Source organism: Rhodamnia argentea, chromosome 6, assembly GCF_020921035.1.
Source record: "Rhodamnia argentea isolate NSW1041297 chromosome 6, ASM2092103v1, whole genome shotgun sequence".
NCBI classification, from domain to species: Eukaryota; Viridiplantae; Streptophyta; class Magnoliopsida; order Myrtales; family Myrtaceae; genus Rhodamnia; species Rhodamnia argentea.
Window position 1 is genome coordinate 19,511,888 of NC_063155.1, and position 13,298 is coordinate 19,525,185.

The window sequence follows — 13,298 nt, forward strand, 5'->3', positions numbered from 1 at the left end:
GACTGTCGACATATGTGAGTACTCGATGCATTGGTCGATACATATCCTTCGGTAAGATGTCTAATGAAAAGCACTAACTGCACATGTTAATATTCTAGTTGAGGCATATGTAGTCTTCAAAATTGGAACGTCACCTGCTCAATACGATACGGGACTGGCAAAATACTAGATTTACAGGAATTTGATGTGGCAGACATTTAGAGGTGCTATCAGGCAAGGCCCTTGTTGCACGCGTCGAAGTTAATTTCACATCTATGGGTACACAATCAGTCGATTATTGCATATGGTACATCGCTTTTGTGTCGAGAAAGACGCCGAGAAAAGGGCTCGCACAAAATCGCATTACAGGTTCTCGACAGTAGCTGCGTTAATTAAATACTCTACCCGATGCCTAGCCTCCCCACTCACGGGTGCTCCTTTCTGTGGGTGAGCCAGGAACAAACGGAACGAAACCACGGCCACCAAAGACCGGGCGCATGAAGGCATTGTCGAATTTGCGCCAGTAGTAGTGGACAGTATGTGCTGGTGTGGTCCAGAGTGCCCTGAGGCTACTTGGGTGGCCGACATCAGGGATAGTAAGATCAGCTTCAGAATCCTGCCCGCCTCCGAGAAGTGGAAAAGTGATGGACTTGGGAGTATTTGGATCAGAGAATACCATGCTTGTGTGCTTCGCATGCGGTAGCAATAGCCTTATCAAAGGTTTTGTCATTAAGCCAAACAACTGAAAAACACAGACGCATAAGACCATAGAAACCACGGAGAATATCTAAATCGCGAGTAAAATAGACAAAAAAAGTATATAACTGCAGAACCCATGTTGCAACTCTATACAAGTTTAGCGAGAAAGAGAGAAAGAGCAAGTCATCTTACCACAGTGCTGAAGAGGACAATAGTTATGGTGCTTGTGATCATGACGGCATTATCCCTCAGATGAGTATGGCCAGAACTAGTGAACTGCAAATAAATAACACGAGTCAAATAAAATTGCTCCTCCCCTCCATCTCACACGCAGACAAGTACGCGCCCATGAACACACATGGACAAGCTGCATTTACCTTGTTATAAGCTAGGGCCATGGATACGGCACCTCTCATGAGTCCAGCCCACCATATAATCACCTAAAGGCTAATGGTTGTTAGTTGGTGAATTGATTACTCAAAAAGGACATAATTTGCATCTCACACAGAACATACTTGCTGTCTGAAGCTGATTCTCTCGGTAGGATTTTTCTTGGCCAGGTTGGACAGAAAGGACAGGGGGAAAACGAATGCTGCTCTTCCAACTAGAACCAACGCTAGCAATACTGAACTCACGGCAACTGATGTCCCAGGACTGCAAAAATAAAAAGACAGTTGAATTTTCACTAAGCAATGCAGATAAACTAAAGGTAGCTAAAACTAGCAAAAGGATAGTAAGTTTCAATAGAATGAGAACCAAATAGGTAAGGGAAAATAGGACGTGCCTATCGCTCACAAATCTCCACTTTTCGATGTCTAAAGCATCCATACCAACATATAGGAAGATAAAAGTCTCAGCTACAAATGACAAGGTTGCAAAAGCATGCCTGAAACGAGAGAGATAAAAGCATTAGGTAAGTAAGTTACAATGTATACATGCGGGCGAGGGAAATGCCAATTTAAGAATAATATCAGAAAGGCATACTTAGTAGTGACTCGCGAACTTTCAGTCACGTTGTGCCAAGTGTAATGGGACATCACTATCCCACAGAAAAATACAGTGAGAATGCCGCTTAAGTAGAACAGCTGCATTACGGATATATCAACACGTCAAAAAGAAATAATTCAAAAGACCGCCGTGAATTTAGATAATTGCAGAAAACAAAGGGAGGAGCTATCAAAAGCTGACCATAAAGCTCTGAGAAAGCTTACTTCAGCCAGCATGTAGGACAGGTATGCCATGAGAATCATAAGAGCGACTTCACGATCTGTAGAGTGCCTGAGCTTCCAGAATAGAATTATGACATTTAATTTAGAAACCCATTACAGGAAAGAAAAGAACTACAAACTTATAACATGTTCCAATGCAACACCTGTACACTACCTGTAAATCCAATATCCCAAGTAATTACATATACCCCATGATCGTGGTGATCGAAGTTCGGGAAAAAAGGTTCTTTTAATTACACTCGATCAGAACAAACTCATGCAAACACTTCCTAATTTTGAGCAGAGAACGGAAATAGCTAACTGAGGTGCAAGGCACTCCACATGGTATGACAACTCTCACACTTTCACAGAAGATCAGCCACTTCAGTGTTATTAGAAGATCAGCCACTTCAGTGTTATTAGCCAGGGATAACCAAACATCAGCCCAGCTTGACCAAAGCTTTTCATCTTAATTAGGTAGGCTATTGACTATTGCCAAATAACCAAAAGATACAATCAAGGTGACCTGCAAATTCAGTATCTCAGAAGTACCTGCCAAAATAGAGCTTTTTTATGACGTAAGCACTAAGCAGTCCAGTCTGCAAGGACAGAAAATATTGCATCACACAATTGATGAGGCAATAACTATCTAGGGAACTTGTGAATGAGTATTTGTCAGTGTCTGTACACATAAGCGTGCCTGTGTGCATGTGCCCATTTTGGGGGCAGTAGGGTGGACTTACCAACACTCCCAACATAGTGCTTGCGAAGAATAAATAGAAGAAATTGCTGATGAACTGCAAAGCAATTCTCGGATTGATATTATCAAGATCAAAACTCTGTATTGCATTGAAAAGAACCACTGATGTCGCATCATTCACAACACCTTCTCCAAACACCAAGCTGTAAAGCAAGGGTGTCTCATCCTGATTAAGCACCTGTGCACCATATATAGAAGGTGGTGATTACATGTACCACATCCTTTTCTAATTACAGCAATTTTAAGTATAGATTATAAAGTACCTGCAAGGTGCAAACAGAATCCGTTGCAGCAAATATAGCACCGATGGCTTAGAATGGAAATACAGATGACATAGTCAGAAGCATATCTTTTGCAATATATTTTATCAATAGAAACAGAAGCAAGAAAGTAATAAATCATACTCTCAGAAAAATGAAAGGAGAACTGAAGTTGTACCTAAGTAATCCCCTATATCGAATGAACTGATCTCAATCTTCTTAAAAAACTGTATAGCACCTGACAAAAAAGCATTTGCAATCAGCTATTAGATGAAAATATGATTTATAACACCGTCTTGTATTCCACTAAGCTGAACTAGAGTACAGGGACAGTGCCCACACAGCAGCTTGCCACTCTCCAACCCTGGAAACAGTCTAAAATGCCAATTGGATTTTCTTTTGGGGAAAGAATCGGCGATAGATCTTCAAGGTATTGAAGAAAGGAAGCAGCAATAAACACAATCAACCTTTCACATGAAGAGCCAAAAAATAAAAGTAAAACCTTTGACTTACCTAGTGAAATAATACTGCACGATACTAAAGTACCGATAGCGCCGAATAGCATGATGGTCATAAAGTTTCTAAAGAATTGCTTCTTTTTCACCTGAAACCTGAAAAGAACGATTAGCACCAGTAAATAACATATTAAAAACCTATATCAGAAGCCTATAAAATTACTTATTCACTTAACAAAGATTAGAAAACTAAAAGGAGATCAATCCCATAGAAAATAGTCAGAACACTTTTTAACCCTGGAAGAAGTCAAGTCACAAGACTCATAAAGATAGGCAAACCTTCTTGTAAAGAGGGAAAATGATTAAGACTAACGAATCAAAGTATACAACTTGTCTGTCCACACTATATCTCATACAGTATAACAGATTAATATACATGGACATTTTGCAGACGAAAATTATTCAAATCTTTGATGATCAGTCTTCTGTCTACCTATACAGTCCACCCTTTACAGTTTAAATAGCCCACATTAGGATTCATGCAAAGCGAGTTAATTGCATCTGAAGACAAAAATTTGAAGAACAAACATGTAACAAAACATGATACCTAGAAGTTATCACATAAGATTACAGCAAAAAACAATGCCTGGAAGTTATCATGTAAGATGATCTGACAAAAGTTTTTCACCGCTCCAATTGAAAATCAACTTACCCTGCATTGAATATGATAGGTGGCAGAAGGTATATGAAAAAGAGATCTTCACTGAACACTAAGAGATGAGAGCTTTTCATTCCAGTGGTCAGTAAAATAACAACACCGGTACATAATCCCTGCCAAAAATTGAAGTAATCACTTCTTTTTGGATAAATCCGAAATCTGCATCCTCTGGCACAAGACCAAAAGAAACGCTTGCACATGATCAAGTAACACCAACATGAAAGATGCATGCAACAAGCTCAGTTTTCATGATATGACTTTGGACTCGAATCTCGCGAGCAGAATGTAATTGGGGTCCAACTATTCCACTAGTACAATATCTGAAAGCTCAACACATGCAGGAAGATACAGAGGGAGAGAGAGAGAGAGAGAGAACTCACGATCACCAAAGCAGTAATAGACTCATTCATCCACCGGTTCTCTTCCAAGAGATGACCAATCACAATGCAAGCAAGGAGGAGTGCCACAAACAGGTTCAAGGACACCACGGACGCATGGTCGGAGGTATATAGCATTTGAAACCTTGATACAACGGTGCTGAATGCGGCAGCCATTGTACCAGAATCTTAAACAACCGAACACCCTCTACTTTCGATAATTCAAACAGCTATTGGTTGACAACACAACAAGTCAGAACCACCCTTCAGGGAATAGTCTTATCAACCTATTTCTCCGAACTGTCCAACTCCTAAGCTTCGCCTGAATCTTAGGACCCCGAATTCTGCATCCAGAGAAACCCAAGATGGAATTATCGCCAAAAATCAAACATTACAACCCGGAGCCTTTTAATAGTTACCAAAAAAAGGAGCAGCATAAAAGAGAATCGCGGGATTCAGAAACAGAGCCAACAAAGTTCAACCTTAAGCTCAATGTAACACCCCGCCATTTTCCAATTCGTCAGCAAGTCGAAATACGAAACGAACGTCAAAGTCAGGCAGAACGAAACAGAAGACGTGCAAATTGCCGGAAACGCCATACCAGAGAGCTCCGAACGCAAGGCGCATGCACCAAGCATTACCGAGCAAAAACGGATTTCTTTCCGGGGTGAAGCGCGGTTTCGCGCCACGAGACGCCTCTCCGTTTGCTCAAAATCGCAGGCCACGACAGAGGTAGAAACGCGAGACCACGAAGCTCGAACTCTCAAAATCGAACCGAACCAAATGGAAGGGAACACGCCGAGCAAGCGCAATGGACACCAAGCGCGATTTCAATTCCGATTTCACAGGGACAGAGGGAGGGAGGGAGAGAGAGAGAGAGAGAGAGAGAGAATGAGAGAGAAAGCTCTGGAGAGAGAGAAAAATGGCCGCTAGAGAGAGAGAGAGAGAGAGAGAGTGGCGTGTTGTACGGGGGAAACAGTGGGAGAGGGAGACAGAAAGAGACGCAGGCGCAAAAATAACGTGGAGGAGGGAGAGAGACAGAGAGAAGAGGGAAGGAAGAGGAGGAAAGGGGGGGGGGTGGTTAATGTACGGACACGATCACCGCTATGGGATTTAGAAAAATTTGAATGGAGATCGTCCGATTTGCGTACTTCTTCTCGGGGCGCGACGCATCCAACAGTAGAGACACGACGTTACTTGTGGAAACGGGTGCACCGTAGCATAGTCTTCGTCGCAGCAGAAACTCGTAGACCCGTGACTGCCACGTCAGCTAGCATCGTCCGTGCCGCGCGCGTCGAGGTGTCTTTGAAGCGGTGTAATTTTTAGGACATTTATTTATCAATTACATGATAGAATTTCGTTTTCATCAGTTGCTTAGTTGGCTTGGCTTAACCGCTTAAAGGCCAATCGACATATCGACTTTTTTTTTTGTCGGGTGTTATTGGCAGGATCTTGAATATCAGAGTTGCTCAAATCTTAAACGAGACTTTTAAACTCGAATATTTCAAGTGTCCAATGTTCTAGCCGAAGACACTTAATTTGTGTTGCCGAATCCGCAAAAACAACACGCTTCGACACTTTGATGCCTAGTTATTATTACTCCTAAGGGGTATCGGAACATAGAGATTGGCCATGATCATGATTTTTTTTTTTTTTTTGCAATCTTTAGATAGTGAATGCAAAAATGGACCGCCTTCTTTTTCTCAATCTCTATCCGGACCTTTGAAGGCCTTCTCGAGACATTTGTCCAGCCACGCTTAATATGTAACAACAGATCAATTTCAAACATTAATTATGCGCGACACGAAAAAAAAAAAAGACGAGATCCGTTAAAAGAGGTTATTACTTTTTTTAACGAATATCTCAACGCCCCTTAATAAAATCTCATCTAATTATTTTTTTTTGTGGGTGGAATTGCTAGAAGATACCTAAAAGAAGAGGGGATACACCTGGCTCACTTGATGGGAACTCATCAATCTGATGATTCCCATGAGCTATATGGTCCTTTGATGTGGATGGAAAGCCAAAGTTCAATGGAATCACATGCAAAGGTCATCCTTCTTTTCCCCTACCCAATTTATTAGCAAATTGACTAATAATCACCACGCAAACCATTAGTTTTCTTAATTTATCCTCCTTTTAATCTTTCTTATTTTCTGTTCTTTCTTCTTCTTCTTTTTCTGAAAGAGAAAGTGTTTGATCGCGATCCTATGCCACCCCTTTTAAGCCATCCGGCATGAAAAATATATTCGCCCTCCTCCCCGTGGAGGATCCGCCGACATCTCTGCCACAGCGGACCACACGTGTTCTGTCCATATTAAAGGCGACGCTCGCCGTTGTCGGTCGCCGGCGGCTCTGGCCCGCCGTAAGACCGGCGTGGCCTCGCCGAGTCAACGTATTCGCATTTTAATCATTAACGAATCCGACAATCGTAATCAGATTGAGTACATAATTATACATCAATACAAATGAATAAAATATAGTATGATGTGATGTAAAGAGTACCATTTGAAATTTGACTGGCTAGGGCTATGCTGGATTACTAAACGATGGTTTTGATTGAAAGCGAGACTGGGGTTGTCCATTTCACGCCACATAATCGAATTGTTCTAGACTTGTCTTATTTGAATTGTCTTCTTTAAATTGTTTATTTATTTTTGGGAGGACCGCAGAGACTCCATTCAAGCTGGACACACTGAAGACGACATGCCGAGAAATGTCGACCTCAAGCCCAAGTTTTTTGCCAAATTGGATGGTTATCCTTTGAATTTGACAATTTTCGAACAACCAACATTTTCGTGGCATATATATGCGCATATTTCGAAAAATCGATAGGGATGATCAGTTTTCGATCTAGTCCAGTTCCCCTCAAGAACCAGGAACCGGACCGGTGGTCCCGGTTCCCATTTTATGGAACCGGGGATCGGACAAGACCGTCGGTCCGGTCCGGTTCTAGGTCGGTTCCATGGAATCAATAACTCGACAAATTTTTGCACGTGCATCTTTTCCTTTTCCAGGATCCATCGCTATTTTTTTACTTTGGTTTTAGCTTCTTAGATATGATTTGATTACTCGTTAAGATTTTGCTCTTCTCGGTGATAGAAGAAGGCAACCACAAAACAGCAAAAGAAAGAAGCAAACCCTAAACAATAAACATCACAGTTACTTTTTTTTATTTTATAAATTCAATCGGTCTGATCCGGGCGGTCCAGTCCTATGTCCCTGGAACCGAGAATCGAATCGACGGCCATCGGTTCTAATATTAAGAATCGAAAATCGGACCGGACCCATCTAGAACCCGGTACCGGACCACCGGCCCGGTCACGTCTAGGGGATTCTTGGTTCGGGCAGTCCAATTTGCTTACCCCTAAAAATTAGGGCACGCATTCTGATGTAAAAAAAAATTCTCACATTCAGGCTCCGCTTACTTAGCGAAAAAAATAAATGCTTCGAAACATATTTTTTCTCAAAAAATCATTTTATATCGCTTGCAAAAGTAAATAAATAAACAAAAAAAATATCATTGTCCATGCAAATATTTAAATATAAATTATAGTTAAATATGAAAATATTTCACTCATAAATTATTTTAAGCGATACAAGAGATCATCTAAAAAAATATTTTTCAAGTTGTTTATTTTTCGCGAAACAATCAAACCATATCCATCCACAATTTAATCATCTTGGCTATGTTCACGGTCTCACTAACACTCACATTAATGGTGGATCAAATCACACTCGGAAAAGTATTTTTACACCAAAATTTGTACTATAATTACTCATATCTAAACAGTTATTTCTTAGTCACAGATATACGCAAAAGCTCGGACCTTATATGGTCATTAATCGCATAAAAAAGTAAGATGCGTAAAGCTTAATATCTTATTTTCTATTCTTTCTTTTTTCCAAAAGAGAAAGTATTTTATCGCCATCCTATGCCACCCCTTTAAGTCCTTTGACATGAAAATGTATTCGCCCTCCTCCCCACGGAGGATCTGCCGACATCTCCAGCATGGTAGGCCACACGTGTTCCGTCAAAATTAAAGGCGACGCTCGCCGTTGTCGGTTCCCGGCGGCTCCGCCCGCCATAAGAACGGCGTGGCGTCGACTCGTCAACATATTCGCATTTTAATCATTAATGAATGCAACAATTGTAATCAAATTGAATACATAATTATATATCAATATAAATGAAGAAAGTATAGTATAATACGATATAAAGAATACCATTTGAAGCCAGGGTTATGCCGGATTACTAAATGATGATTTTGATTGAAGGTGACACTGGGGTTGTCCATGTCACACCACATAATCGAATTGCTTTAAGCTAATCCGATTTATATTGTCTTTTTCAAATTGTTTAATTTTTTTTTGGTCAAATTGTTTATTTATTTTTGGGAGGACCGGAGAGACTCCATTCAAGTTGGACACATTGAAGACGACATGCCGAGAAATGTCGCTCTCAAGCCCAAGTTTTTGCCAAATTGGATGGTTATCCTTTGAATTTGACAATTTTCGAACAACCATCATTTTCTTGGCATATATATGCACATATTGCGAAAAATTGGGAGGGGTGATCGGTTCCCAATCTAGTCCAGTATCCCTCAAGAACCGAGAACCGGACTGGTGGTCCCGGTTCCCATTTTTCGAAATCGAGGACCAGATTGGCCACCCCGAGAATCAGACCGGACCATCGTTGGTTCGGTTCGGTTTCCAGTTGGTTCCATTGAACCAATAATAAGACAAATTTATGCACATGCTCGGAACAGAGAGTATCTTTTCCTTTTCCAAAATTCATCGCTATTTCTTTACTCTGGTTTTAGCTTTTTAGATATGATTTGATTACTCGTCAAGATTTTTCCCTTCTCGGTGTGAGAAAAAGGCAATCACAAAACAGCAAAAGAAAGAAGCATTACGGTTACTTTTTTTTTTTTTAAATTCGTTTGGTCTTGTCCTATGTCCCTAGAACCGGGAAGCGAACCGCTTGGTCATCGGTTCCAATATTAATGACCAGGAACCGGACCGGACCAATCTAGAACCTAGAACCGAATCACCGGTCCGGTCCAGTCCCGGCGGTTCCCTATTCGGGCGGTCCGATTTGCTCACCCCTAAAAATCGGGGCATGCATCCCGATGTATAAAAAATTCTCACATTCATGCCCCGCTTACTTCGCAGAAAAAATAAATGATTCGAAAAATATTTTTTCTCAAAAAATTGTTTTATATCTCTTGCAAAAGTAAATAAATAAACAAAAAAAAAATCCAATTGTCCACGAAAATATTTAAATATAAATTGTAGTTAAATATGAAAACATTTCACTCGTAAATTATTTTAAGCGATACAAGATATCATTTAAAAAAATATTTTTCAAGTCGTTTATTTTTCGCGAAACAATCGAAGCATATCCATCCTCAGTTTAATCATCTTTTCTATGTTCACGGTCTCACTAACAGTCACACTATTGGTGGATCAAATCACACTTGGAAAAGTATTTTTACACCAAAGTTTGTACTATAATTACTCATATCTAAACAGTTATTTCCTAGTCACAGATATGCGCAAAGCTCGTACCTTATATAGTCATTAATCGCATAAAAAAGTAAGATGCCTAAAGCTTAATGTCTTATCCATTTGTACACATGTTTACTTTGAACTTAAGAATTTGCTGATCTATAGTTTTCAATTATCACCCTCACCAGTAAAGTAATATTGCCAATCACGTAATATTGCCTTACTTGTTTTTTATCCATTGATTGCGTGCTGGTTCAGCCTTCAGATCAATTAGTGTATTTTACAACAATTGAGGAAAAGTGTCAAAAAAGTCCTAAGCATATTACATTGGTGCTAATTCAGTCCTAAACATTTTATTGATGCCAATTTAGTCCTAAATCTTTTGTATTTGTGTCAATTGAGTCCATGTGGTCAATTTTAACCCAAAATCGTCGATGTGGATGCTGGCGGTCCCACGGGGTATGACTAGTGCTAAAGAGGAAATTTTCAATTTTTTTAAAATTTTTAAAGATTTTTTATATATTTTTCTTTTCTTATTTTTTTCTTTTTCCTTCCATGTTCTACATTGCAGCCTTGCGGGTGGCCCGCCACCACCCGACCGCAAGCCGCACGCCGGCTCTCGCCACGGCCGATCCTTGACCAAGCCATGGTGGTCTCGATCGGCGTCGCCAGGGCGAAATCTGGCAAGCACCGGTGAGGGTGAGCCTCGTCATGATTGACCCACTCCTCGACCTTCATTCTATATATATATTTTTTGTTAGTTCTAGTTTTTTCTCGGCCAGGCTAGATCGGGGAGAGAACACAAAGAAAAGACCGGAACTAAGGAAAAAATATATAAAATGAAGATCGAGGAGAGGAGTGGGTCGGTCGTGGCGAGGCTCTCGCCCTGACCGGTGCTTGCCAGATTTCGCCCAGGAAACATCGATCGAGACCACCATGGCCTAGGCAAGGGTCGATCGTGACAAGGCCCGGCGTGCGGCGTGCGGCGTGCGGCCGAGTGGTGGCCAGCCACTTGTAAGGCTGCAACGCAGAACAAGGAAGGGAAAAAGAAAGAAGAAGAAAGGAAAAAAATTATAAAAAATCAACAAAAAAATTAAAAGTGTCCATATTAATATCAACGGAACCTCGTGGGACGGTTAGCTCTCACGTTAGAGATTTTCGGCTAAAATTGATTGAATAAATTTAACTGGCATAAATATAAAAGATTTATAATTAAATTGATATCAATAAAAGGTTTAAGACTGAATTAACATCAATTTAATAGATTTAAGGCTTTTTTTTTTTCACTTTTTCGAAACAATTGAAATTTGTTGAAAAGCGGCACAGAGACACTTGTTAGGCAATCAAACAATAAAATGTCACGATCACTGTAGTGGATTGTTCCCTCTCCGCACGGGCTTATGCTAGAGAGAGAGAGAGAGAGAGAGAGATAGATGGGGCATGACAAGACAAACCGAGGGCTGTACGATGTCAGCAATCGGGAGCGATGCGCTGGGAAAGATTGCCCTTGTGGATTACGGTGGCCGGAGGTGGAGGAGCGACTACTAGCATTTTCTTCTTCCTTTTTTCCCCTCTCAAAGCACTTGATTAATCTCATCGGACCCACCGCGACTGGATAATTACTAAAAATGGCGGCGGCTTCAAGAACGCCGCCCTTAGATTTCTTGGACGTTACTACATAACAGAAGGAGGGCCCTACCTCGGCTTCATGTTCACAAAGACAACGCAAACTCCCGTACGTATGTGTTGCATGTGTCCGTACATGTTCTCGGTGGGTTATCACATGGCCTAGGAGCGATCGTTTCGAGTCGATGATAATTCCCACGGCTTTTCAGCACGTGTTCTGGTTCGCCTTCACGTGCTGAAAACGGAAGGACAGAGAGCACGTGTCCCCACACTGTCCTGTCTTGTCCTGTCCTGTCCAAAGATAGCACGTGTCCGTTACGTGTGGATCTGAGGTGTCCGCAAGAAGAGAAGGGATCTGTACCAGCTCATTGCCTTTTGGGATCGAGCGTGGCTTGCGGTTTCTGGATAGGAACGCTCCAAATCTTTCGCATTGATAAGCTTGGCAATTTGGCTCCACCGCTTTGAATTTGGGGTGCTGAGGCTCCCATCGATTGAGCACTCACAGTAGATACCGCTGTACCTGTACGACGACTATAGCTTTGAATATGATGTCGGGCCGCGCTAATGTCGGCGAGCCAAGTGGCGAGATCATTGAGGCGGACGAGATTCTCAGTAGCGATAAAAGCAAAGTCGTTGATTATGATATGAGGTCGGGACGGACGGCGAGTATTGATCGAGTAGCAAAAATGTCGAGCTCAACAAGGGACCGGATATCGATTGTGAACGCAATCGGCAGGCAAATGCTATTAGTAATTGTGAGAAGCCAACGAAATCAATTTGACCGAATGGGAACAGATTTCGCCTATCAAACTCATACCCTAATAATCCTTATCAGTCGGTTCAACGTCATTCGAGTCGGTGAACGTTGACATCGACTCCTGAAAATTCGACTGAAAATCATGTTAAATAGTAGCGGCAAGACCAACTTTTTCTATTGTGAATTTTTTTTTTGTGGGAGTTCGATCAGGAGGGGGAACTCATAATTGCGTAAAACGAGTCTTCAAACCGTCTCAATCAATAGAGGCTACCATTATTACAGTCAAGCTCTCAAGCGAGAATAGTTACCATTGTGTCGACAGTCATTTCGGTTTGCCGGGAGCTCTCACGGTCGAGATCCTAAGTCGGAATAGTTATGGCAATGGAACATGGAGACGGAGTCTGATTTCAAGAGCTAGAACTTGCTAGGACAGGCCCGCCACCCTTGAACTATAGAAGGGAGCGCATATGAAGGAGGAAGAGGTGCACACGAACACGGGACTGCGGTGCGACTTCCGAAATCGCCAATTAATGTTGCCTTTCCCGTCCAATTAATGATGGCAAGAATGTAGTACTATACCTTAAGAAGGCACGATTTCCACAAGCTATATATTTCCTCGGAAGAGTTTTTACTTCGATTTGTTGTGATTTATGTGATTAATATTTCTCGTGACATGAATCTAAGGATTATATCTTGAATCCACTTTGTGTATGGATTATCACGTAAATTTATGCGGATAGGATAATCATAGAGTGCTATATGATTGCATACTTTACAATCTTGTTAAATTATGAATAACCTTGTCTCGTAACTTTTGTTTAAGTGATATCTTCTGTCTCGAAGGATCAGTTGGTCAATTTTCAGGGATTATCGATTCAACTTCAATTCAAGACAAATTATAAATTGCATGAATATCAACCGAGATGACACGATTTCGGCATGAAATAG

General features: G+C 41.2%; 1 protein-coding gene and 1 long non-coding RNA gene across 4 annotated transcripts; one reads left to right on the forward strand and one right to left on the reverse strand.

Annotated features, from left to right (window-relative positions):
• Nucleotides 1-145: 145 nt before the first annotated feature.
• LOC115734552 (sodium/hydrogen exchanger 2) lies at nucleotides 146-5,421 on the reverse strand. 3 transcript variants are annotated; one of them, XM_030665408.2, is made up of 15 exons: nucleotides 5,098-5,421; nucleotides 4,460-4,800; nucleotides 4,074-4,192; nucleotides 3,420-3,517; nucleotides 3,085-3,144; nucleotides 2,910-2,956; nucleotides 2,630-2,824; nucleotides 2,439-2,485; nucleotides 1,890-1,956; nucleotides 1,663-1,763; nucleotides 1,463-1,564; nucleotides 1,194-1,332; nucleotides 1,056-1,118; nucleotides 871-954; nucleotides 146-721 (listed from the first exon to the last, which is right to left on the reverse strand). In XM_030665408.2, the coding sequence occupies exons 2-15, from the start codon at nucleotides 4,631-4,633 to the stop codon at nucleotides 392-394; spliced, it is 1,626 nt and encodes a 541-aa protein (XP_030521268.1). In that variant the 5' UTR covers nucleotides 4,634-4,800; nucleotides 5,098-5,421; the 3' UTR covers nucleotides 146-391. The 3 variants fall into 3 exon arrangements, with proteins under 3 accessions (XP_030521268.1, XP_048136982.1, XP_048136983.1); XM_048281025.1 differs by having other exon boundaries at nucleotides 5,058-5,421; XM_048281026.1 differs by lacking the exon at nucleotides 5,098-5,421 and adding an exon at nucleotides 4,939-5,065.
• On the forward strand, nucleotides 4,173-4,708 carry LOC125315610. The gene is made up of 2 exons (XR_007198824.1): nucleotides 4,173-4,285; nucleotides 4,407-4,708. It is a non-coding gene; the product is annotated as an uncharacterized LOC125315610 (long non-coding RNA).
• Nucleotides 5,422-13,298: the final 7,877 nt, after the last annotated feature.

What these genes read in the sequence shown, in the direction of transcription:
- LOC115734552 (XM_030665408.2), bottom strand. Translation starts at nt 4,633, where the DNA reads ATGGCTGCCGCATTCAGCACCGTTGTATCAAGGTTTCAAATGCTATAT. An exon ending in ATTCTGTTTGCACCTTGCAG is followed by an intron (nt 2,825 to 2,909) that starts GTACTTTATAAT and finishes TATGGTGCACAG; the next exon opens with GTGCTTAATCAGGATGAGAC. An exon ending in GAATCAGCTTCAGACAGCAA is followed by an intron (nt 1,119 to 1,193) that starts GTATGTTCTGTG and finishes ATTAGCCTTTAG; the next exon opens with GTGATTATATGGTGGGCTGG.